This window comes from Heptranchias perlo, chromosome 7 (assembly GCF_035084215.1).
Source record: "Heptranchias perlo isolate sHepPer1 chromosome 7, sHepPer1.hap1, whole genome shotgun sequence".
Taxonomy (NCBI): Eukaryota; Metazoa; Chordata; class Chondrichthyes; order Hexanchiformes; family Hexanchidae; genus Heptranchias; species Heptranchias perlo.
In genome coordinates this window covers 61,158,961-61,186,407 of record NC_090331.1, presented here as the reverse complement: position 1 = coordinate 61,186,407, position 27,447 = coordinate 61,158,961, and the positions used below count along the sequence as shown (strand labels likewise).

The 27,447-nt window shown below is 40.7% G+C and overlaps 1 protein-coding gene across 1 annotated transcript in view; it reads left to right on the top strand.

The window, feature by feature from the left end:
- The first annotated feature begins 1,764 nt into the window (after positions 1 to 1,764).
- zswim2 (zinc finger, SWIM-type containing 2) overlaps positions 1,765 to 27,447 on the top strand; it is a 29,588-nt gene continuing 3,905 nt past the window's right edge. The window contains exons 1-9 of the mRNA XM_067987697.1: positions 1,765 to 2,223; positions 6,285 to 6,464; positions 8,428 to 8,504; positions 10,685 to 10,725; positions 13,141 to 13,360; positions 18,328 to 18,579; positions 23,420 to 23,504; positions 24,069 to 24,196; positions 24,804 to 24,963. Coding sequence (XP_067843798.1) covers positions 6,315 to 6,464; positions 8,428 to 8,504; positions 10,685 to 10,725; positions 13,141 to 13,360; positions 18,328 to 18,579; positions 23,420 to 23,504; positions 24,069 to 24,196; positions 24,804 to 24,963 — 1,113 coding nt within the window. The 5' untranslated portion in view covers positions 1,765 to 2,223; positions 6,285 to 6,314. The remainder of the gene's footprint in view (positions 2,224 to 6,284; positions 6,465 to 8,427; positions 8,505 to 10,684; positions 10,726 to 13,140; positions 13,361 to 18,327; positions 18,580 to 23,419; positions 23,505 to 24,068; positions 24,197 to 24,803; positions 24,964 to 27,447) is intronic.

Here is a 27,447-nt window from a genome sequence, read left to right as displayed (position 1 = left end):
ATCATATCAAGAAACACAGAAGCAAATTTGTTGATTTGTTTATAATTAGATACACTATCAAAAAGGCTGGCATCACACTCTTTGCCTTAGTTGCGTGGAAGCAAAATTGTCAGGATTGTGAAATCGAGGCAACTTACATTTCAGTGACCAAAACATATAACAGATCATTTTACTATTTTGCCAAATTGAGCCAATTGAAAACAACAATTATTCCATTGTTGGTTAATGGTAGTGTAAATAAACAAATTGCTTGCCACAGCTTGGAAAATTGTATGGAAAATCAGAGGGGGAAAATTCACTCTTTTGTAACCACTTTTCAGTCATGAAACCGTATTTTTTTTATTCGTTCACGGGATGTGGGCGTCGCTGGTGAGGCCAGCATTTATTGCCCATCCCTAATTGCCCTCGAGAAGGTGGTGGTGAGCCGCCTTCTTGAACCGCTGCAGTCCGTGTGGTATTGTCATATGTCAATAATTCCCCATCAGAAAGGTTGCATCTGGATCAAGTACAAATTCTTTAAGAAACTATTGAATTTACTGAGAGTTCACAAATTTCATGAATGTTTAAAAAAGCCTTGCTAACAAATTTTCTCTTCAGAAAATGCAACAATATGTAGATAAATGTGCTGAGCAGTAGCCTGTAATTGAAATTTTCCCTGACATTCCCAAAGATTCTGATTATTGAGCTAGGCTTTCACTGCCTTTCTGGAAACTTTTGTACGTCTGTAATGGATTGCTATTGAAGCTAGCAACAGCTATCATTGTTGGTTGTACACAGCATGCTTCCAGAACATCAGTGTTTCTACCCAACAGTTCAGAAGGGGCTAGGACCAATGCAAGGCTCATTATTTCAAATCAACTGAACTGCCATGTATAAATTTGACTAATGGTAGCCATTGCATGATTTTTGTAGACAAAAGAAACACATTACAGGGAGCCAAAATAACATATTAAATGTGATTTTATTATAAAATTCTTGTTGTATATGGAACAGTTTTGCCAACTTTACTTTTTATTTGCAAATTGAAATGTATTTTATGAAACTATGAATGACTAATTCATGAAATGATAAATTGTTAAATGAGCCTTTACAACCAAAAATAGTTTAGCTTCCAAATCCCTTTAACCTAAGATGCCTTCTTCGAGTATATACATTTCTTTTAGAAAGCTCAGATGCAGTTCCAAATATTAACCTGACTACCTTGGAAAGTGTGCTCTGCAGTAATTAAACCAGGCCGCAACACTTATTATTCTGGCAGAAATATAGGCAGGTGATGCAGTCACACAGAACTACATCGTTGAAAAACTGCATGTACTTGTGCCTGGAAAATCAAGATATTGACTATGGGCGAACAGCAGATGTGAATGTTAAACCTTCTTAAAAAAAATTAAAAGATTTTCCATGTTCAGTGAAATTAAGAGAAAATCCCCCAAAACTACGTGCAATATTCCAAAGAACCTACAAACCAGCCCCTGGTCAACAAACCACACGGTTAGTTGTTGTTGGAGTGTTTGGTGCATCTTTAGATATAAATAGATGGACATCGGGCACCCTAGTCTCAGAGGCACTACCGGGGTTTATTGTTGCTCCCACCGATACCAACCGAACCCCTCTGTCGTTAAAAGCGCACTAAATGTTGTTGTAAGTTGCATTTGTCAAAGTTGGCCTGAGCCAGCGACATATTTTTGTCTTCACACAGGCAGAGTCCTCTTGTTGCTGCCGCTAAAGGCAAAGCTTGATCTGCAAACTGCTGCGGGCGGGGCGCACCGGACGGGGAGCTCCGGTGCCGCCCGTTGGAGCCAACCGGGGTCACGGGGCAACAAACCAGGCCGCCGTTCACCAAAGGCGCGGTGCGCGGTTTCGTTTGAAGCCAGAGGCCTGCACGGAGCCGCACGACGTGCGCCAGAACCCCCCCCCCATCCCAAGTCTTTCTGAATGAATCCGGAACTCCCCGGTTTAAATATATCGAACTGCAACAAACAGGCAGCCTCACTTCTCTCGGCCGATCTAATGGACGGCGCCGCTCGGACCCGGGCCCGGGCCTCGTCACCTTTAACCCGGCACCGCACTGGCCGATGGGACAGCCCGCTCGGCGCCCCGTCTCCATGGTAACGCGGCGCCGCCGGCTGAGGCTCCCGGCGATCGAGTCCGTGTTTTATCATTAAATAACCGCCCGCCCAGCCCCGCCACATCTGCTTTTTATATCAGAAGCTTCTCCCGCCGGTAGGTGAGGTTTTTTTTGCCGACTGACCCATCTCATGGTGGGGGGAGTGAAGACCAAGGCACGGAAAGGGGAGGGAGGCCGAGGGGATAGGAGAGGGAGAGGGAGAGAGAGAGAGGACGGGGGAAGGTCGATATCCAATTATGATGTGGAGATGCCGGTGATGGACTGGGGTTGACAATTGTAAACAATTTTACAACACCAAGTTATAGTCCAACAATTTTTATTTGAAATCTACAAGCTTTCGGAGGCTTCCTCCTTCGTCAGGTAAACGTTTACCTGACGAAGGAGGAAGCCTCCGAAAGCTTGTAGATTTCAAATAAAATTGCTGGACTATAACTTGGTGTTGTAAAATTGTTTACAGATATCCAATTAGTTCATGATGAAGTGTAGTCACTGTTGTACAGAAATGTGGTAGCCAATTTGCACACAGCAAGGTCCCGCAAACAGCAATGAAATAATTGACCAGATAATCTGTGTTGGTGGCATTGGTTGGGGGTGGTGGTAAATATTGGCCAGGATACCGGGCTCTGCTCCCTGCTCTCCTTTGAATTGTACCACAGGATCTTTTACATCCACCTGAGAGGTCGAGTTCTTTGTCTATTATTTGGCTTTTTCTTCTACATTTCTCCATCTCCCTTTTTGTATCATCCTACGTTGTTGAAATGCTTTTTCCCCTTTCCTCAGAATTAATATTTAAATCCTGTCATTGTGGCTTGCAGTTAGAAGCCTTTTAAATTTGGCTTTTTCAATGAAATTATATTTTATCTGCCTTGGTTTAATATCTCACCTCTAACAGTGGAGCACTCAGTACTGTGCTCAAGTCTCTGGAGTGGGGCTTGTACCCATGACCATCTGACTCAGGTGAAAGTGCTACCACTGAATCAAAACTAACACAAGGGTTTTAGCTATAGGACCCCCTTGTGATCTTGACTGGATATAGTATCTTTCACATGTGCATTCTTCCAATCTTTTAGAAGCTAGACTGAGAAACTATTCCTAAAATGAGGCCAGATACGAATCATTAAATTGGTGTGCTTGCAGATGGCAAGTGAACGTACAAAGTACTGGTCAAAGCAAATTCCATTTACATAGTTCAATCTTCCTTCTCTTCTTGAAAACATGGGGTAAATAATGTTTTTGGCATTACCATACTTTCAGACTACATGTCAGGGGTAATCTAGGGCTTGCTAGCACAGATCTAGATTCGCTGTTCAATAGAGGTGGAAGGCGATTGTGAATTGGGCATCAATACTGCAGGGCCTCATTTTCTGCTTAGTCAGGAAGGGGGTTGTTGGGCTTTATTGCTATCTGGTTGGATTGCTTCTTGCGGAGGGGGTTTGCTATCTGGCTTCATTTTTCTGTTCAGTGGGGAGGGGGTGATGATTGTCAAAGGGTAGACTTGGGGGGAGGAGGAGGAGTTACTGGTTTAGGTATTCAGGTACTCTTATCATTAAAAATTACATGTTGCGAGCATTGTGGGATTCATATGTAGCTGTCAAAACTAGAGGTTTTGGCTGAGATCTCCATTTAATAGTAAACAATTTTACAACACCAAGTTATAGTCCAGCAATTTTATTTTAAATTCACAAGCTTTCGGAGGCTTCCGAAGGGGGAAGCCTCCGAAAGCTTGTGAATTTAAAATAAAATTGCTGGACTATAACTTGGTGTTGTAAAATTGTTTACAATTGTCAACCCCAGTCCATCACCGGCATCTCCACATCATGACTTCCATTTAATAGGAGTGCATAATAGAATGGCAGGTAAATACCTCATCTGAGGGAGAGCTTCCACTAGGACAACAGGAAAGGCGGTTTGCACGGTTATTCATTGCTGCATGTACTGGGGTTAGTCTGCACTGCAAGACTTTTGCAACGGAAAGTTTTTAGTGGCCGCTTCATGCAGGTAGCATAAAGAGTTTGGGAATCCACATTGATTGTTTCCAACTGCGTGCAATTTTTCCCTGAGGTCAATGTGCAATAAGAGTACACAATTAGGGAACAGGGTTATACTGACAGGACACATGTTGCTACAGCAACGCCCAGTGGTCAGGGCGTGTAAGACCAAATTATTTTAAATAGGCTGGATATATAAAGATTGTGTTTTAGCTCGTAGTGTTACACATTTATCATTGCAATTACCTGAACACAGATTACACCACCCACAGGTGTAAATAGTATCGCATAGAATGTTGTTACCCATCTACCATTTTTTAGTATATAATGGACGCCATTGCTTTCCTGATTTCTGCTGTATATCTCACTAAGCCATCTATCATACAATATATCTATATGTCTCTATATGTGTGTGTATATAATATATATTAAAGTCTTACACCTGTATGCACTTCCTGTCAAGTTTCTCATTATAAATTCCTATGTCCATGTTTATAATGGAAACTGTCTGTGTAAGCTTACCATGCTGTAATTACACCCTCCCTCTGTGGGGGATGCTGCAGTGCCACCACTGGCAGGAGGGTATAATTACAATGGTAAGTTTACATATACAGTTTCCATTATAACTGTGGACATGGGAACATAATGGAAATATAAAAATAAGGATAGAATGTATGGCTCTAATATTGGGACTGAATTACGTCTGTGTACCTTGGTCCAATTATCCTTAGCTCTCTAACCCCACTTCACCTGATGACCACACTTAATCCAGAGTCCCCAAGAGACAAGAGATCACTACAAGAGATCAACTAGCATATATATCTGATCTGAACTTGGGTGTAGGGGTGCAATATCAAAATTTGCAGTCAACATAAAAATAAGGAACATGGTTAACTGTAAAGAGGACTATAAGCGACAGGTTAGGAGATTGGCCAGATAGATGTCAGGCAAAATGTAATATAGAGAAATGTTAGTTAGTAACATTTTGGGAGGAACAAGGAGAGGAAATAAATACTACATGGTAAAATTTTAAAAGGAGTAGAGCAGCAGAGAGACTTAGGAATGCAGATACACAAATCTTTAAAGTGGGAGAACAATTCATAAAGTTGTTATAAAATCTAGGACCCTATTTTTTTTTAAAGTGGGGGCCAGAATCCTATATCAGAGGTAAACATATACAAATCATTGGTTATGCTGCAGTTAGAATATTGTGTCCAATTTTGAGTGCCCTACTTTAGGAAACATGTCAAAGCAATGGATCAGTCCTGCTTTTAAAGAGAAAGCTGTGAGGGCTTTCGTAGAGTGAGAGGGTAGACGTGCTGGAGGACAGTTAGAAGTCATCTTGTTTAAGTCACTGATTTGAGAAGTGTGTATTTTTTATTTTGTATTATTACTCAAAAATGATTTGAACTAACTAAATTAAGTGAGTCTGATCATAACTGCTATTCTGTATGTTCACCTTATTGCGAAATAAGGCAGCTTATCGATTCATATCAGGCCTTGTCTTTCCCAATGTTTTCTCCGTCCACTTTTGGAAAGATTGCAGAGGCAATGGGAACATATGCGAAAGACACAAGGTTCAGGTCACAAGAGGGTACTACTGTTACACCCCAAGGTTACGCTATTGTGCAAGTAGATAAAGGACAGTGTGAATCAGCTCCCATCAAAGTAAGAATCTAATAGGGAATTCAGGAGAAACTCCTTTACCCAAAGAGTGGTAAGAATGTGGAACCCGTTACCACAAGGATTAGTCGAGGCAAATAGCATAGATACATTTAAGCGGAAGCTGGATAAGCACATGAGTGAGAAAGAAATAGAAGGGTACGCTGATAGGGCTAGATGAAGTAGAGAGGAAGGAGGCTCATGAGGAGCATAAACCCAGCATAGACCAGTTGGGCTGAATGGCCTTTTTCTGTGCTGCAGTTTCGATGTAACTCGATGTAACACGCAGGTCACTTATGGGAGTGACTGATGCCACTGAACTCCAGAAGGTATCTGTAGTTATCTTAAACTTGTAACACCACTCAAGGTTAAAATACTACAACTTGATTAATAATGTTTAAGTAAACCACTCTGATGGACCCTTGCTGTAAGTTAAGGAAAAAACATTGACAGACACGTAGGAATGAATTGTATAATTTCACTGCACATTGTTTAATTTTCTTCAGGTACTTAAGGTTACCTCAGCCTTTCTCGACATGTCGCGAGCAGCTCCGTTGAGAAGAACTGTAACTGATTTAGTTAACTGGCATCAAGATCAAGCACTCAGTACAACTATATATATTTTGAGGGAATTAGGTCCAGTTGGATTTCTTCTTAAAGAAGAGGGTATAGCTAAGCATTTTAAAGTAAGTATACAAAAATTGACAAGAGTTCTCCTGTTTTTATTTGGAAATGGTTCCATCATTTAATTTTTACTGATGAAAGTTCTTAACATTCCTCAGCTTTGACATTTAGAGTGTCATTTGGTGTTTTCATAATTTATAGTGAAAAGTACAAAACTCAAGCAAAAATTTTCACTGCCCATATTTACCACAGCTAATCACAGAAAAATCTTTATCAGAGTTGCAGTATTATTCCTTGCCTTTGGCAAGAGCATTTGAGATGTAAAGGTACTGGGACAATAGTTCAACTGGCTACTTCGTTCCATTTCCATTCTCCAAACTGTTGTTCATCCTGTTCACAGAGATGAGATGGCCAGAGCATGGAATAAATTCAGGGTGGTTTTGTATTTACTGTTCACTTGGTGAGGACCTCAGGAATATAACTTACTTTTGTCTACTGATAGCAGTTGATAAGAGGATAGATTTTACATACACATACAGCAAAAAATAGATATACAATTATTGCATGCCCAGTAGTAAAGCAGTCTGATGTTTAATTATAGGTTTGAATTCTTGTAGTTCTATTGCTACCTGCAGCATAGTGTATGGAGCCAATTTTTCCCCTCATTCTTTTGACAGAAACAGGGCAGTGGTTGGCTAAAAATCCCAGCCCAAGGCTAACTGCCCTGTTCCCGCTGATGTCTGTCCTGCCGCATATTTGGAGCGGGCCAAACCAGCGATCATTAATGGGATTGCTGTAGGCTGCTCCGAAAATGTGGCGAAAACCGCTGTGGCAATGATTTTTGTCCTGTTCCTGGCCCCACAAAAATTTTCCTATCCTCCGTTGGTCCCTCCAATTTCCGGCTCAGCTCAGCTGCCGCATTTGCCATCCCTCCTGCCATCAGCGAGCTGTCTGTCAGTGCTCGTTCAGCGCTGGCAACTGGCTGAAATTATTCAGATGAGGACCAACCAATCAAATTAAATTAATGGAATGAAAATTGGGCAGGTTTTACAAATTGCCGGTGAACCACTCCACCAGATCACTGCCCAGGTGGTGAAGAAGAAAGTCTTATTGTGATATGTCTACCAGGTGAATATTACTCTTCTTGGTGACTGAACCCACATGAACAATATTTTATATTGGTTTGAAGCACTTTGGCATATTTGTCCTTCAGTTTTGATAAATAAGAATGAAGTATTTAAAAAGTCCTTTCAATCTCAATAGAATAAGATCTTTCACTAATATTGAAATCTTTCTCCTGGACCTCTTGGATTGGCACAGGAATGGCTGTAAAAAGATAAATTGCATAGAATTACATATAAGTTTACAGCACAGAAACAAGCCATTTGGCCCAACATATCTATGCCGGTGTTTATGCTCCACATGAGCCCCCTCCCACCTCACTTCATCTCACCCCATCAACATATCCTTCTATTCCTTTCTCCCTCGTGTACTTATCTAGCTTCCCCTTACATGCATCTGTGCTATTCACCTCAACCACTCCATGTGATAACAAATTCTAATTTCTCACCACTCTTCATTAAATCAAATAAAATGTCTTCAAAGTCTAAAATCTATAAAAAGACCATACCATATAGCGAATTATTTTTCTGTTTAGCAGGAATACCTGCAACAAACAAATGTTTTCCAACCTTCTGTCAAATGTGGGAAACCTGGACTATATGAAAAAATGGTAACAGGCAATTGAAAAAAAAAGGAGAGTAAATAACACGTGTTTAATTAGAGAATCCAATTTTTAGAGAATCCAATTTTATTTTTTTAGTTCAAAAGAACTAGTAGACATTTTTATTTGAACTTCAATGTCATGAGCTAACAAATCAGGATTCAGTAACAATGACATTTCCACATGTAGAAATAAAGAGAAAGAAATCTGTATTGGCTAGACTGTATGTGAACAGGCATAATGCTGTGTAGATGTAGAAATAAGGAGTTACATTAATTTCAATCATTTCTGTTTCCTGGAAGGTAAATGTGGGAAATCCTCACAACTGCAGCTGTTCCACGTTCCTCAAAGAAAAGGACTTGTGCAAACACATCTGCTGGTGAATTCATTTTCTCACGCAGTCTTCGATTCATGGGACACTTTTCTGAATTTAAAGTCTTGAATAACCAATGAGTATTCATCTTTTTAAAAAAAAACATACATTTTATATGTAATGTATGAGAACTGTACTACTGTCAAATAAAAAGCTGTATTGTTACACAGGAAACATCTAAGCTGGACACCTCACTATCAGTCTGGAGTCTTCTGTAGGTGGTGCTTTAAGCTGCTGGCTGTAATTTGGATAAGTTCTCAGTTTACTGTTAGCGGCATTGCTCTTAATTGTCTTCAGAACAATGGGAGATTGATTTGCCCATGTGTATCCTTAGAAGAACGCAGCTCTTACTGACTGGTCCATTGTAAACAATTTTACAACACCAAGTTATAGTCCAACAATTTTATTTGAAAATCACAACCTTTCGGAGGCTTCCTCCTTCCTCAGGTGAATGTGGAGTCCACATTCACCTGAGGAAGGAGGAAGCCTCCGAAAGGTTGTGATTTTCAAATAAAATTGTTGGACTATAACTTGGTGTTGTAAAATTGTTTACAATTGTCAACCCCAGTCCATCACCGGCATCTCCACATCATGACTGGTCCATTGGCACTGGTGCTTTGAGAAAAATCACATTTACATTTAACCACTGAAAGGTGAAGAAAGGACTTGGAACAAGTAAATGGTCAAGCAAATGTGCATAAAAAGCAGAAATTAATTAAAATCCAAGTAATTTGGCACAAAACAATCCCCAACCCCAACGATTTTAGTCATGTCAGCTGAAAGTTGAAAGTGAAAAGTTCTATCATCTTCTTACATTGAATATGAAAAAGAAATGTTTCTGTAGATAATGTTTGCTTTTGTGTAGTCTTAACTGGTTATGAATTGGCTAAGATTTTGGCATTGCTATGTAGGTTTTTTTGCTGAATTTAAAGTATTTCTGCTTTTAATTCTTTCTTCTAATGATTCTATGTTTCATTTTTGAAGTGGTTAGTGCCACTGAACTGTGTGCATATTCTAGTAGGATTTAGAGTGACTGAGCACAATCAGGTTCTTACTGTAGCTGCAGAAAAATATTGATATAATTCAAAATTATTTCAATAAAGAATTGCATCAATTCCACACATTTGCACTATAATTAAAGGCAAAGGGAAGTGTGTGGAAGAGGGAAGTGCCTTCAGTAGAAATTATTTTGCTTGCTTTTCCCACCCTATAGAGATCTGCTGTTTTGCCTCATCAGGGAGCTGCTCAACTGATATCATCTGTACGACTGTCAGTGAGTGGCTGATCAGCATCTTTTCCCCTTCCTGGATGTTAATTGGAAGGTGCCTGAGCTAGGAAAATTCATCACTAATTGAGCACTGATGTGTATTTGGCCAGTACTGATTTTCCCAGCATAGGCACCTCCCAATCTGCATTCAGGAAAGGAAAGGATATCAATCAGTGTTCTTTCCAAAGGAGCCACTGATAATCATACAGTTGATGTTATCTGAGCCGCTGCTTAATGAGAGGGTAAACTTGAAATGGGTCTCCATAGAACAAGAAAGTAACATATCGTCCTAACTAATTAGATCATAAGAACAGTTAGATGGAGGGGAAGTATTTATATTCTAAGCACTCCCATTACACTTTTTTCATAAACTTAAGCTCTCAAAATATACTTCGTTGTTTAATGAAAACATCATTAAGTGTGTGAAAACACTGCTTATGTGCTGCAAGTTTATCCAATGAATAGTTGAGCTGTACACACTAGCCAGCAATGTCCAGCTTCAGTCTCCACTTTGTGCTGAGTTAGCTGATCTCAGCTGGGATGGCAGTAGGGTGCTATGGTTGGCCTCAGTACCCTGGGTTAAAGAAAGGTAAATTGGCCACGGTTTCTCCTTCTTACTGCTAATCATAGATCACTGCTGGTAGTGCACACGCATGGATATCAAGTTATGTCCACTGGCACCAAATACCCTGCCAACACTCGCTATTAAGGCTCACACATGAATAGTGGCCAGGTGAACAATGTACTGGAGTGCCAAAAGCACTTGGAATCATTCCCCAGCAAGGAACTAACCCCTTTAAAACAGGAGAAGACAGGAGAAAACTGAACATTAAAATCCAAAAAAATACTGCCGATGGCTGCTTTAAAATTGACACAATGGTATTTTCAAATATATTTTAACTTGTTCTTTGTTAAACAGGGTTTTGTTAAAGAAGTTCAGACTACCACGTGGTCATGAATGTAAGTTTTGTAATTCAGTTCTTTACTTATAGAATTGAAGATTTTAGTACATTGGGTTTAAGGTTAGACTTGATTAATGGAATGTTACAAGCTGAAATAAATAAAGCTCACCAGGATTGTAAAAGAATCCAATATGTTTCATTTTAATTACAGTATGTAAGGTAAACCATTCATAGATTTCATCTACAATAGTTGCTAGTAGTGAAGCTGCCTCATCCAAATATTTTCCATTCATTGATAGTCTAGCACCTTGTAATCACTTTCCTTGCTATTTAGTTATGGGTAAATTATTGCAACTTGCTGGTGCTTCATCTGATGGCCACTTTGAAGGAGATAATTCAGGTAAGGTGAGCCTACTGTAGACACAATGGGCATGATTTTGTGTGGGGAACCTGGAAGTAAAGTGAGTGCGTCGTATTCTGCGATCACAACTCAATTGAAGGTAAGTAGTTGTGCTTCGGGGTTTCCCATGTGCCATCTGGCTGCCTGTTGGGAGGGAAAGAAGCCGCAAATCAGAGAGGAGGGAGAGAGACATTGTGGGCCATGGAAAAAATCGGGGGGGGGCAAGGTGGGGGGACGTGGACGACATCGGGTGGGCCTTGGAAAAGATGGGGGTGGTTGGCTGATCGTGGGGGTCCTGTCACGTCAGGTGAGCTTGTTGGGCCTGGATGAAGCACTCCTGCTCATCCTGGCCCACAAGCAGTTCAATAAAGGCACTCACCTCATGGATCCGGCCCTTCTCGCCTGCTTTCACCTAGTGTGAATCAGAAGCGATGGGAAACCCGAACAGGTACGGTTAAATTCATTTTACATTTCTAATACACAAAAAATTAAGTGTCTCAAATATTGCAATGAGGTACATTGCCCCTTTAAGTATCGGCCCGCCGGCTTTAAGTGGAGACGGGACTTCCGGGTTTCAGTTGCGTGCGCACATCCTAACGCGCCTGGGTTAAACCCGAAAGTGAGCGCGTTGGAGCCGGGATCCGGTCCTGCTGAAGAAGTCAACATTTTTTACTACCATCTGAACCCAGTCCACCCGTTCTTGGGGGTTAAAATTACCCCCAATGTACTTGTGATCTACCGTGGAAATTAACTTTTACCAGCAAAAGAAATTGTTAAACATACAAGGGAGTTGGAAGATTCTCTTGCATTACTGATAGGTCCCACTTGTTTAAACTTAAATGGCAGCTTGAGTTATTAAACAGTTTTTCCTTTTGTATTATCAAAAATTATTTTAAGGGTTTTGGAGCCCTGCACTATAATTTTATCTGCAGAGCTTTCATTGTAATCAAATGATGGGAAATACTAACTCATGGCTAACACTGAGACACTGCTTTTGTATTACAGCTTGTATTATCCAATGTCATGTGCAGTGCATTATGGCCTCCTAATATAAATCTGGCTGATGAATGACAATTAAAAAAGTGTTTCTGGAGTAAAACCGTTCATGTATCACTTATATATTTGTGCATTTGATTGAATATTGGAAGGTCCCTACCCCAGGCTATAAAAAGTTAAGTATAATCAGCTTATGTATGTGCATCTCAGAACAGGGCCTGTTAAGAGTCTTCCAACTAGACTCACTGTGTATCTGCAACTAATAGCTATACAACAAAATTACTACTTTAATTCTACAGTGGTTCTTTTATGATCTTCTGAATTGAGCCCCACAATATTACAATTTGCTTTGCTTTGTTTTAATTTGAAAATACTAGTTACTTATTGGAGTTCCCTTTAGTGTAATTCAAAAACTAATAGAAATGAAAATGAGTCTTAAATATGCTTGCACAGCTCCCTTGATGGTTCATTTGTTAAAAGCAATATGCTGCTGAGATAAACAGATGTTAAGGTCCTGGATTCGACTCCCAAGTTGTGCTGAGACTGCTGATCTAAACTGGGGAAGCTATATTGTGCTACAGTTGAGTTCAGTGATTGTGAGCTAGGAAGGGGAAAATCAGCTATGGGTTCCTGTTGCTAATCACTATCAAGTGGCTCCTGCTAGAAAGTGTGCTTGAATGGTTATTGGGCATGGACACATCAGGTTCTGTCATGATGCATCTTGTCATCGAATAGCTTGCTAAGCCTCACACATGAAGAATTGTCATTTGAGTGAGATATAAGGAACCAGCCAGTGCCTGTAGAACAGTACCTCAGCAGAAGTCAGTAGGGGAGATAAATTGAAAGGAGAATAAACTGACTTCACATTTAATTCTATTTATAATTTAACTGTGCGGAACTATTCATTGTTCTAAACATAAAACGGTGATCAGACGATGTCAAAATCTTGTACTAATGGTATAATTGCATGGAACATATTATAGGAAAATAGTGCTGCATTAAGTATAATTGTAGATTTAAGATTGTTCCATAAGTATTGGAATGAACATGTAATTTCTAGGGCTCTACTCCTTTCAGATTCCTTCCAACTTGGCCTTGTGGACCGAGAAATTGATATGTTGCTGGACAGTCTTCATACAGAGCAAACACTACAGCCACCTGGCAGCAAATCTAAGATAAAGCAGAGTGTTGAAGAAATGGTCGGAGTTGTATGCCAGAAGGAAATTGATCCAGATGATGTCTGTCCTATTTGTCAGGAAGAGCTATTGAAAAAGAAACAACCTGTCACATATTGCAGGTCAGACTTATGTTTGTTGTAATATTAGATTATGTTTTTGAACAGAGATGCTGGATGAAAAAGAAAATAAGCTGTTGTAAAATAGCTCATGAAATATTGTTTGATTGTCATGGGGAAAATTCACTATTTTGGCAGCATATAGTAACAGCTTCTTAAACTCAGACGTTAGAGATTACTGGTGTGATTACCCAGAGGACAAATATGTTAATGTGCTCCATACTTATACATCATGTACAGAACTGTCAACATGGGGAAAGTGTTAAGAATGTTATTTATGATCAATGAAAGTTAAAGTACTGCTACTATACTTACCCCCTCCCTTAAAGTGGCTAGTCATGGCAGAGCAGAGTTTAAAATAAGCATAACTAATAATAGTAAGTTGTATATTTATTCAACATGACTTTATAAATTCTCAATTTCATTTAATGAAAAACTGATATTTAATAATTTATAATATGTTTATAAATCCTTTTGCTCCTGCACATTCCAATGGTGGCCCTTGTAGTTATGTTAGACGAGTGGAACTACAATTTATCATTTTGTGATACTGCTCCACAACCTCACTTCATGGGCCTCTAAAATAAATAAGAGACATAGCAATATAGGAACAGGAGTAGGCCATTCAGCCCCTCGAGCCCGCTCCGCCATTTGATAAGATCATGGCTGATCTGTGATCTAACTCCATATACCTGCCTATGGCCCATATCCCTTAATACCTTTGGTTGGCAAAAAGCTATCTATCTCAGATTAAAATTAGCAATTGAGCTAGCATCAATTGCCGTTTGCGGAAGAGAGTTCCAAACTTCTACCACCCTTTGTGTGTAGAAGTGTTTTCTAATCTCACTCCTGAAAGATCTGGCTCTAATTTTTAGACTGTGCCCCCTAGTCCTAGAATCCCCAACCAGCGGAAATAGTTTCTCTCTATCCACCCCATCTGTTCCCCTTAATATCTTCTAAACTTCGATCAGATCACCCCTTAACCTTCTAAACTCTAGAGAACACAACCCCAATTTGTGTAATCTCTCTTCGTCACTTAACCCTTGAAGTCCGGGTATCATTCCAGTAAACCTACGCTGCACTCCCTCCAAGGCCAATATGTCCTTCTGAAGGTGCGGTGCCCAGACCTCTAAGAAATGGATTTACAGATGGCCCCTGGTAAAACAATTAATTTATACAGAATGAAGAAAATCCCAGGTTTGATCCTTGGTCTGTGGTGAGTTGGCTGTTCTCTTCTGGGGTGGCAGTAGAGGCACTGCAGGTAGGTCAACATAATTTGCCTCTTGGCTAAGGAAAAAGAATTAAAAAAACAGGATTCCCACTCTTGATCATTGTCCAGTTTACCCCTGCTGGAAAGTGCATGCATCGACATTGGGTGAGGATGGGATTGGGTTCTGCTGTGACGCATCCCACAATCAAGTAGCCCGCCCAATGCTCACTATATGGGCTAATACATGACGAAAGACCATTTGGCTGAGATACTAGAAGTAATGTTTACATAACTATTTTGCTATTATAACCATGAATACTTACACCAGACTTTGATTTCGATATACAGTTTTAATTTCTAAATCATTGGCTAATGACAATAGTCCCTATTGGTTGGGATTGGCTTTGATAATAATTATCTGCACCTTGGTTAAATGGCTCAACGAGCAGTCTGCTGCATACTTAATTAACACAGGAGGTATAGATAGGAGCTTCGTCCACTGCAACTAAACAGAGGTTCATTTTATTTATTCTATTAGTGAAATATTAGATGGTAATTGATATGTAATATTAGCTTCTATGAAAAATGAAATTAGTTGAAACTGGGGTCCATGAGGGCATTGAAATATAATGCTTTCAATGCATCAATAAATAGAAAAGGTTAGTATTTGATTGCTTTATGACTGGAGGATAAGTTTCAGGGATAAATATTTCAAATTCACAGGACTGACTAATGTCAATCATCCTGAGTATGTGTAACATGATAGATGTGCATACTAACTAATAGTCATCATGAGACTCTGACTATGCATGGAAAAAAAATAATTAATTTTGTGCAACTTATGTACAAGATGCATCTTTAAGTGCTTGTTTAAAAGCAAGTGAGTAGCGATGCAAATCCCTGCTTCCTCTACCATTTGCAGAGATCTGCAAATGCACAGTGGGCTTCCAACTCTTGGCAAAATTTTAATAGTAGTAAGGAGCCGACAGAAATGTCAGCTGTTTGCTACCCGTGGACATTTAAAGGCTGAATGCAGCCAGAAGAGCTCTTTAAAAAGACTTTCAATTCAAAGTTTAAAAAGTTGGTTGCCCACAAAATGCAACGTGGAGCACTAGTAGTAGATGATCATCTCTTTCAGGTGGTCTCATTCCTCATGCCATATGTGATGCAGCCGAAACCAAAAAGTTGTTCTGCATGTTTAATATCAATGCACTGTAAAAGATCGTGTTGCACTGGTACCAGAGTAAGTGGGTATTAGTATCCTTTTTAACATAACGTTACCATTTTTATTTTGCAGTATTGGAAATTCTCAATAACATTTTGTTGGTTTCAAATCCTTTTAAATTGGGACAATTTTGTATCTTTTTGACTGGACTGAACTGACCCACCAGCTTCCTGCTCCTTTTTGGACCTGGAGAATTGCTGAAACTAAATAATAGCATTGTCTATACACAGTTTTTAATTGTAGATAATTTAAAGCATTAAGTTAAAAATGAAGACATTTGTCCTCACCCCAGCAGTACCTGTGAGAACAGTCACATGCCTCCAAGGATAGTGGTTCCTTTTTTATGACTACTTGGTAATTTTGTACTCATCAAGGTGAGGAATATTATTGCTAAACATTTGAACACTTTCCATTTTGCGCACCCAATGTCAGTATCGACAAAAAAGTTAGATGCAGATAAAATCCCCTCCACTTTGCCTCAACCAACCTCTTCTGCACTGGCATGACATTTTTCCATTTTCTACACCAGGTTCTGTGAGACTGCCATTTAATGCTGAACCAAGGACAGTATTGTATATACCCACTACCCAAAGCTATTTCATGTAGGATCCTTAGCGTGATGAAACAGAGAAGACCGTCAGTCTGGGTTGGATTCAAACCCAGGTCTGAGTCACAAGGCCAGTGCTTAAACCACTGTATCACACAGTCCAAAATATCGCCTATTCTGCAGTGAGAGCCCTGGAATCTGAACTTGGTTCATATCCACCTCTGATTTTTAGAGGACATTTACATCCTTCCCATTCCAAATTTTCTTATAGAGCTGTATACTGCCTTCTCTCGATCTGTGATTTTGACAAACCTGTCACATGAATAAGGATCAAACTATATATATATATATATATATATATATGTGTGTATATAAAGTATAATTTTGCTATCCTCTTACTGAAGGTGACTGACTGAAGTCATAGTGATCTTGCCATCCATGGTAATATTTCCTCCTGCTACTGACTCAGGAATAAGCTTCAAAAAATGTATCTCTCTTCTGAGCAAACAGAGCCTAACATGAAAGACCACTGCTTTGAATTCACCTTTCTCGACCTTTGGTGTGATAGACAACACAAGAGAGGCATGATAACTTCTTCATTATATGACTTTGAGTGATTGTTTGTCCTCAAACAAAACCTTCAAATGAGATGTTAGACTAAGTTCCTGTTTCAGTGATTCAAATGGACATTAAAAACCCACTACTATTTGAAGAAGAGGAGGGTGCTTTTCCAGTGTCTTGGCCAACAACTCCCTTAAATCTCACTGATCATTCATCTCATGCTGTTTGTGTGAAGTTGCTTGTGCAGAATGCCACCTCCACTATACAACGCATGTGGATCAATGCTGTAAGAAGTTCAATAACTTTACCAGGTCAGCCAAGATAGGAGAATCCACATTGCTAAGTGCATTAAGCGTGTGTGCCACTTAGTTACCTCCCCCTCACTGACTTAAATTACTTTTGGTGCTTACCATGACTATTATGAGCAGGGTGACACTTGTGTAGCACTTTATTTCATCATAACAATTGGAACTTCTCACTTATTCTACTCTGGTTGCAGGAGAAGTCAGCCCATAAAAGAAAGAACATGAACAAAAGGAAGACCCCTAACATCTGCTCTTTAACCCATATAAGGAGCAAATGCTTGCAGCCTTGGGTAGAAAGGCCACCTCATTTCTAATATTTTAAATAAATTCTCAGGCACAAGAACTCATATTCCAGCATGGTAAATAATAAAGAACAGAATACTTTAGCAGTAATCAATTACATTCGCAAGATGACATTATATTTACAAAGCTGGTTGGTGCACTCTAGTGGCAGTAACTGAGTACAACAAAACATAAAGTTAGCTTTTAGAATATCATGCCACTTTCAAATTGCAAGCATACCTTCTATCTTAATGTTTGCTAAGTTTTATGATTATTTTAACGTGGAATGTTATAAAGATGAATAAGAAAAATATGTGCAATTCTTGAGTTTGCTTTTTGTAATTTCCAATTTTGGTTTCCTTATATTTTTGTTACAAAATGTCTTCTAGTGGTGCCTGTTGAATTTGTTTACTGCATGTTTTTCATGGAATAATACAAATTTCTTCTGCTTTCTAATTTTTTTGTAGAATGGAGCGATGTTACATCATTAGCCAGTAGCCGTTTGTTGGTGATGATTAAACTACTGTGTTCATCTTTTCACATTAATGTACCATATTGCAAGTTTTGTTTAGCACATGCAACGCCATGGGCATTAAAATCCCAACATTTTAATTGCTGGGAGCAGTGGCTCTAGAAATAGTAAGGATGGAGATGATATCAACTAAATCAAAAATCTAAACAAAAAAGCCCAAATGTTTGTATTCAAGTGGTAATATTTAACCCTAATGTAGGCATTTTATCTTTGTGGACACCCATGTTCTTATTCATCATCATAGTGCTTAATTTTAACTTTGTTATGCATGCACTTATCCTTGGTGACAAATTGCTTTTTTAATACAGATATAGCTGTGGTAACAGTGTCCATATCAGATGCATGAAGATTTGGGTGGAACATCAGACAAAGATTGAGAATGAAACCACCATCAAGTGTCCTCTCTGCAGGGAGGAGTTTGCACCACTGAGTCTCCTGCAAGAAGAATTTAGAAACTCCACCAGTCTTATCATGGCAGCAGAAAGAGAGAGACTTGACAGACACCTCGGAATTCCATGCAATAACTGCCAGGTTTGTCCAATTCAGGGCAAATGCTACAGGTAAACAGATTGAGGTTTTGCAGTAACAAATATCAAATACAAGATGTAGTGCTTTGCTTTTTGTTTAGTGTCTTACACCACCTGTTGCCTTTTTTATAACAGATTTTATAACATTTACAGCACAGATTCACTAGGATGTTGCTTGGTATGAGGAAATACAAATACCAAGAAAGTTTTTGATAGGGCTCTGACAAAGTAATTAGAAACAGACTGTTTCCAGTGATTGAGGGGCCTCGAATGTGGGGACAGATATTAAGATCAAATGTAGTAGATTTAAGACAGAGAGCAGGAGAAGCTTTTTATACAGAGGCTTGTGTGGCTGTGGAATGCACTACCAGAGTTATTGATTGAAGCAGAGACGCTATCAGCATTTAAGAATAGGTTAGATAGGTAGTTAAAGGAAAGGGGAATAAAAGGATATGAGAAGAGAGTGGGCACATGCGATTAGGACCACTGCTCATGTCGAGGATAAACACTAGCATGGAATGGTTGGGTGGAACGGCGTGTCTCCATGTTGTACTTCTTTTTGAATTTCTACAGTATTCATATGCAGGATTCCACTCTCCGACATCCAAACGCTGGTGAAAATTTTAACCTTGATAAAAAACTGACACGACAGTAAACTCTTTCCCAATTCAAAACTTTAAGATGGCCCAGTGAATTGTTTGGACACTATTTATACTTTAAAGGGCCAACTTTAACCCTACACGCCCAGCGGAAACCAGGCAGGCAATTCAAATTGCATGCAAGACTTACTGCCAAAGTCCCCTCCATTTCCACTGTCTTCTATTTTAAAGTACTCTTCTGAGCAGGCGACAAGGATGCCCGCATGAAGCTGACGGGCTTTTTCTTTAAATATGCAAATCATGGTCCGATAATGTCATCGGATCCAACTGCTATTTTAACTGATGCTGTTGTGGCTTTCCTGCCACATGAACACAGCAGGAAGAGGATCCGGGGCCAGAGAGGCCCAAACAGGTAAGGTTTTTTCACTTTCCCTGTGGAGCCCAGACAAGCAGGAGTGCTCCTCTGGGTCCCACAAGGAACGTTTAGGCATCCTTTGCCCCAGGACTCCTCCCTCTTCCTGAATGCGAGACCATTCCAAAATCCCCTCCCTGTGACTTACCTGAGTGATGACGACCATTTCTTCAGTGCCACACGCCGGCCAGCTGCTGCTTCCTGCCTCTCTTAGGTAGGCAACTGATCTGGGGCATGCAGAAGAGGCCCAGGAGTTAAAATACCCTGGGCCTCATAGGGGTTCCAACCCTCCCAGATTGCCTGGGAGTCTCCCGGAATGGGGCATGGATCTCCTGTGTGTTGCTGCTCACAGCCTGGGAGGTCCTCACAATTTAAAATCCCCGCGCAGCAGCAGCCCCACCCCCCACTCTGTGAAATCACCGACTACTGCTCAGAGGAGGCCCCCTGCCGCTGCAGAGAGCCGGGACCGGCTGATGTGCTGGGAACAGTTGGGAGTGGATAGGAAAGGCTCTGGAATCGAGATGGGGGGGGGGATCAGGAATTGATGGGGCATTGGGGCTAGAGGGGGGAAGAGAGGGAGACTGGGGAATGGGGTCAGGGAGAAAGGAAGACTCTGGAATGGGGTTTGGAGAGAGAGAGAGGGAGACTGGAGAATGGGGATCGGGGAAAGAGGAAGACTGGGGTTCGGAGGAATTGGGGCTCGAGCAAGAGTGAGAGAGAAAGGGGGACTGGGGATGGGGTGTGGCATGGGGACCAGCATTTTCTGCAGAGCTAGGAGTAGCAGCAGCAGCAACATGGTGAGTGGAAGCGGCACTGTGAGAGGAGCAGCCAGTAAAGGGGTGAGTGAAACCTGGGGACTTTAGTGTGGGTTAACAATGAAAGATTGTTTCCACTGGAGAGCAAACGGGGAACAAGAGGATGGAGACTGAGGATCCTTACTGGGAGAACCAAGGGAGAAGGAAGGTTCTTGAACTGATGGCCATTAGACTATGGGATGCTTCACCACAAGTGGTTACTGAGGCAGAGACTAGAATATCATTTAAAAGAGAATGGGATAAATATTTAAAAAGGAGGAATATAAAAGGATCTGGGGGTAATGGGGTTACAGGAGAGAGTGCAGCACCGGCACAGGCACTGGGGCCAATTGGCCTCCTCCTGTGCAAGAATTTCTATTAAAACTCTCCTTTATTAAGTCCGAGCCCAGGGAATGGTTTAGAAATGTTGGTGCTGAGCTCAGTTTGGGACAATGTGCCCTATGAGACGTGCCCCAAACACTGAGCCCACTGGTGTTGGCAGATAAGAACAATCATTGAGCGTTTTAGTGTTTACTTTTGATAGGCTTCTGAACATGGAGCTTACAGCCCCATTATACTTCATTTTTCAGATATTGTGTTGTGGTGTAAATGATTTCTAGATTTTTTTCATTTAATGCTGTCCTATGTGCAATTATAAAATAAAATAATCACATGAATAGAGATTGAGCTTCATCAGGACCTCCATCTTGGAGCCATGCCCATTTGGGGAGCTGCAGCAGCACATTCCCTTGCTCTCTGCCAGCACATTCCAGGGACAGGTGAGATAAGCTGTCTATCACATCTGTCACTGTACCAGACTGATGAAGTAAAGCGAGCTGTTGGGACTTCATTTGAGGATGAGCTAACCTAAAATGTGTTGCTTTTATTTAGATTTTAAAAGAACAAATTAATTTTAACTGCTAGAGAAACAAAAGTAAATATTTTTTTCAAATATTTAAAAGGCAATAACATCATTAAGTAGTTTTTTTAAAAAGCTTTTGAAAATATTTTACTCACCAAACAGTGCACATGGGGATTACTTGGGGCCAAGGCCAAGATTGTGGTCTTGATCCCTGAAGAAAAGGTTTGTTAATCTTTTAAAAATATTTTTCAATGCTGCCTCCTCACAGAAGGGGGCACTGGAGGCACCATAAAGTTGTTTCTAGAAGACCTGGCATTCCCCCAAAATGGGCACTCTTTGGCTGGACTTTCCAGCCTATTCAGAACAGGGTACTTTCTAAATGGTAAAAAGTTAAAAACAGTGGATGTCCAAAGGGACTTAGAGGTTCAGGTACATAGATCATTGAAGTGTCATGAACAGGTGCAGAAAATAATCAATAAGGCTAATGGAATGCTGGCCTTTATATCCAGAGGACTAGAGTACAAGGGGGCAGAAGTTATCTGCAGCTATACAAAACCCTGGTTAGACCGCACCTGGAGTACTGTGAGCAGTTCTGGGCACTACACCTTCGGAAGGACATATTGGCCTTGGAGGGAGTGCAGTGTAGGTTTACTAGAATGATACCCGGACTTCAAGGGTTAAGTTACAAGGAGAGATTACACAAATTGGGGTTGTATTCTCTCGAGTTTCGAAGGTTAAGGGGTGATCTGATCGAAGTTTATAAGATATTAAGGGGAACGGATAGGGTGGATAGAGAGAAACTATTTCCGTTGGTTGGGGATTCTAGGAGTAGGGGGCACAGTCTAAAAATTAGAGCCAGACCTTTCAGGAGTGAGATTAGAAAACATTTCTACACACAAAGGGTGGTAGAAGTTTGGAACTCTCTTCCGCAAACGGCAATTGATGCTAGCTCAATTGCTAAATTTAAATCTGAGATAAATAGCTTTTTGGCAACCAAAGGTATTAAGGGATATGGGCCAAAGGCAGGTATATGGAGTTAGATCACAGATCAGCCATGATCTTATCAAATGGCAGAGCAAGCTCGAGGGGCTGAATGGCCTACTCCTGTTCCTATATTCCTATGTTCCTATGTTCAGCAGGCAGGGGTTGTAGATGCACGCAATGGCACGGGCAACCAACATTGCTAGGATAAAGAAGGAACCTCCCCTAAACATAGAAAGTGCAGTGGTGTCAGTGGCGGAGGTTCCCGGCAGGCGCACCTTGGCACTTAAGCCAGGTTGTGCCCCCAAACAGATTTTACCGGCCGTCTTGAGTTACCGTATCATTGTGACGATGTTGCAAGCAAAGTTGAGGTGCTTGTCACATTGACGAGAGAAAATTGGAAGGTATGTCGTTATTACACAATTCCTAGAGGCTGACTGCAGGATGGCATTAACAGGGAGCTGGAGCAAGATCTCCTGCCTGTCCTCTCGTTCACATGAGGCGTTGGGAGACTTAAGGATTGAAAGAGCAGAGGAAAATAATAAGTGTAGGAAACTCATTTTATATTTATTACACTTGTACAAAGGGAGTATTTCAAATTTGGGAAACAGTATTGGGAACACATTGTTCCGTTCTGGTGGTTAAATGGGTAAATGTACAGTGTTGTTTAGTACTGGGTCATACAGACTGGGAGTGTCCGAGATTCAGTTCCAGGCCTGAGTGAACTGAACTCAGCTGGCTGGTGGTGGGGTACTAAAGTTAACCTCAGGATCAATTCTAAGGTGGAAAATATTACCCAGGATTCCTCTTCGCTGTATCCTGCTGGATAGTGTACATGTGAATGTTGAGTGTGGACAGGATCAGGGTTTCCATAGTCAAATATCCTGCCGACACTCACTGTGTGAGATCACATGTGAAGAATAGCCAACTGGGTGAGGTAAGGAGGGGTGCTAGTGGCCATGGAACTGTACCCCAACAAGAGCTACCACCTTAAGGAAAGCAGTGGTGAAAAGAGGGGTGGGGAACAACTATGAAGTTTTTTTTATGGAAAAAAAGACTAGTCAGTTGGAGTCCATTTTTAAAATACAAATACAAGGTCTCCTAACATCCATTGAACTGAACTACAAATGCATACTTGGTGTTGGTTTTGTGTGTTGCAAGGTTAATAATATTTAATAATTTGATGCAAGCATTGTTTCTGTTTTCCCTCCATATTGTTCTACAGATGTTTGAGCTGTCCTGATTTTCACCTTTGTCAGGAGTGCTTTCCGTGCCAGAGTCATCTTCAGCATGAGTTCACTTTTCGAGAGGTAATTGTAGTTGCTTCTATTACAATATTTTAAAAGCTGCACACATTTGTAGAGCAAAGATAAAGTAATTGTGGAAAGCAGTACTAACTAATACTTCACCAGTAATAATCACTAAGTGTTATGTGAGGAAAACACTTGAGTAACCCAAATAGGCAATAAATCTTAAAGCAACAAAGAGAAACTAGTCTGTCACCTCGTTTTCTGAGATTGCAATTTAACTGTCAAAATGATACAGTAATAATATTGGGAAATCGCTGAAGTTTCCTAGTTAGGATGCTGCTCAATCGTATCTTGGCCTGGAAAGGATGACATTCCACTTTGTTGTCCAGGGAATCACTCAAAGAAAAACAAGATTATGGATCAGGTGACCTGGAAGTGAAACTTAAAATACTTCCTTAGAGTCTAGTTATTTTTAGAGTGTTGAGATCATTCTCAATGAATAGTTTGTAAAAAGTTCATTGTTGAATTAGTAAATACTAAATATACTGGATTTCATGTCCTCAATCAAAATATCCATTCATATTTTTCTAAATGCCAGAAATGGGTGAATTGTTTTTATTTTAGAAGAGAAATCAGCCTTGGAAACCACTACAACAAGTTTCCAACCTGCCTTTACCACTAGCAGTTATCAAGGATCTAATGAATAGAGAGATAGTCTCCAATGACTATGATCTACTTCTGCAACTAGACAGGTAAGTGTTTTTCAGGCTGTCATGACGTTGTAAGTTTTATCCACTAGAGGTAAAATAAGTTGATGTACTGTACATTTACTTCATGGACCAGTACACAATCAGCAGAAACTTTCACCGTTTTTTAAACTGAATGCCCAGGTGAAGGGCAAAGGCCCTTTTGTGCAAAACACCACCAAGGCTGAAAAGGGGAGAGATAACAAGATAAACCAAGCAGTAGTGTTAGGTGATCCAAAGCTTGGCTCTAATAGTATTGAATAGAAAGTGATTCAGGACAATGGTGGACTAGCTCCCCCGAAAAGGCACGGGATTTTTATGGAAAAAGAGCGACGTTGATAATACACCGCTATAGAACCATTGACTGGAGCATTCGGGAAATCTCCCAATTTCCCATATGGCCAGTCAGGAGGAAAATGATTGGGGCTGAAAACTGCAGCCTTCTTTAGAATTTGGAATGTTTATTTCATGATAGCAAGTCCATTACTGTATTACATAATATTTTAGTGGATGTTAACATGGCTTCTTAAAATGTAGAGTCCAGTTTTGTATATTTGTTGAGTAATTTCACATCATTTATTTATCTGTTAATATGTTACCCATCTATTCCAAGAAATAGATCCTGCACTGTGCCAGGACACATAGTGCTGACTTTACCCTTGATAATGGTGAAAGAGGGAAGCAAACTGCTTGTGCCCGGTCAGCAGTGCAGAGTTTGTCTAAAAGCATTCACATTAAAACAGCAAGTTCGATGGCTGCCTTGTCATCACAAGGTAAGAGCATTTTCTCCTTTTACTAGAAGTAAATTATATCTTTATGCTTCAATTACAAAGCACATTTGGCATTGGTGTGTTGCATTCTTTTGCCTGCATCCAGACCAGACTTCAGTATAAGGCTGCCAATGTTGCAGAAATCAGGGGACCAAACGTCTTTAGCCCTACTCTGCCAGCGTAGATGAGGCAGAGCAGACACCGGTTACCTCTGTTCCTGACCCTGCCAGAGAATCTGAAGTCAGTTTGTTTACTTGTCTTTGGCATGTGCCCACACCAGTATGGGCACATCTTGGGCATGCACTACAGCGGAGGGGTGGATGCAGCACAGATGGCTTTACGTCCCCCAAAAATGCAGGTTCCTCTGATATTCAGCCTCTTTTGAAGGAGGACTAAACAAAACTTTTAACTGCTGCATTTCCAGGGCCTTCCAGCCCATGATCCCAGCCTGGAGATTCCAGTGGGCCTGACCTCTGCCCCTTAACGGATCTGTATTTTAGGTTCATAGTCCATATTTGACACAGGCGGAGTATGTGACCACCCAAGGCCCCGTCTAAAATTGGCTGCCTGGGCTGGAACTGCCATATATGGATCCTGCCCTATTTTCCTCCAATACCACTGCACTGCCAGCCAACTTAAATCAGAAGTGCACCTCTGGCTTCAAGGAAATTCAGGTCCTAGAGGTTTAGCATCAGTAGTGAGACACCACTTGAAAAGGTAACCTCGTACTGCTTGTGCTATCTATTGGCTGCAGTCAGCCAGTGCACAGTCAACTTTTTAAACTTTAATTCAAAAAACACTACATCAGCCTGTTGTAGTGCCCTTAAATTTCTGGCAATAGAAAAAAACTGGCCATCCAATCAGCCCGACCTACCATTAGAATATTCACCAGCAGTTGGACACTTCTGATCTGAGCTTTGTGCATGTGTTGGGAGTATAAATGCTGATTTTTGCTTTCTTCCACTTAATAGCAGCATAACTGCAACTGCCCACTTGTACTGCAGTTTCAATGCACTCAACACTAAAAACACCTGGTGCATTATCACTAAGGCATTAGTTACCTGTGAGATTTAGTAAAAATCTTGACTGAATTTAACAACAGCTAATAACTTTTTTCAGGTAAGTTTAAAGATGCAGGGGCTGAAATTTCTAGAGCCAGAGAGGGTGGAGAGCAAGTGCCTTGCTCGGTGGGAATTTGGGGTGGAAATCCGTTCTATTGGGTTTCCTCCCTGTTTAACTTCTGACTAAATTCCAGCTTGAGGGAAGCCAACAGGTTTTCCACTCACCCACCCCCAGTGTCAAGAAGTGCATGTCTGGGGGAGGAGTTCCAGGGTTACCCAGGGAATTCTTCCATTTATGCCCCTCTCATTCGCTAAGAACGGGTGAGAGTTCCATTCAGAGCTGAGTGAAGCTCCAGTATTGTACTAGGGAGAGGTAATTAATCTCAGAGTGGGTCGATTACTGCTACAAAAATAACAGTAAACTCCCTTAGGGAGCATTCTTAAAATTTAATAGTTCTTCTTTGGCTCTTCTGAGCCTTTTGTGCCTCAGAGAGGCATCATGTTGCATCAATTTTCCTAGCCACTGTCTGATGCACCCTTATAGACGCAGACCGCCCACTTGAGCCTTTAAATGACCCCATCCCTGCGATTTGGGATGGGGTCTTCACTGGGATCTAGAGCAGATGGGAGTACCACTCCACGGGCAGAGTGAGACCACCAGAATTTCAACTCCGCACTGTTTAGCAAATGATTGCAGGACCTTGCATCCATGTACAACGTAGCAGTTTTCTGTTAGCATTAGAACATTATTAAATTACAGCTAGTCCAGATGAAAATTAATTTGGGTCATAAACCTTATGGAATAATTCTCAATGACTGTATTACTACAGTGTGTGCATGAGTCTTGGATGAATGCAAAACAATGCAAAATCAGTCATTGGGTATATTTTCCCCAATTCACAAACATTGGTAAGAAAGTCACTGCGAGTATAATGCAAAGAATTCTTTTACACTCTACCCTAGTGAATGAAACCTACTAGGCTGGATTTTCTTCCTTGTGCTACCTGATTTTCAGATCCTCACCCATTTTTGTGTCCACCCAATTTTCCAACATCACTTCCACTGGATGCTGGAAGCACCTACCCTGGGCAGAAATCACATGGTGATGTTATACACCATTATCGCCTCATTTACACTGGACATTAATCACTTCCCTGTGAAGTAGGTGTCCACCATTCCTCGGCAATAAGTAAAAAGTGGAAGTAAATATAAGGAAAAAAGCAAGTACTGTTAAAAGATTGTGATTTCTGAATCATTCTTCTCGATTCTATTTTATGTGTTTTCTGAGATGGACATACTGCTGCAAGGGATGCCTCCTTCTTTCTGTGCAGGCATTTGAGGGGTTAGTGGAAGGGTGCATGTGCATTGCTATCTGAGAGACAGCAGCATCATGTAATTGCATTCCTGACAGGCCACTAGTACTGAG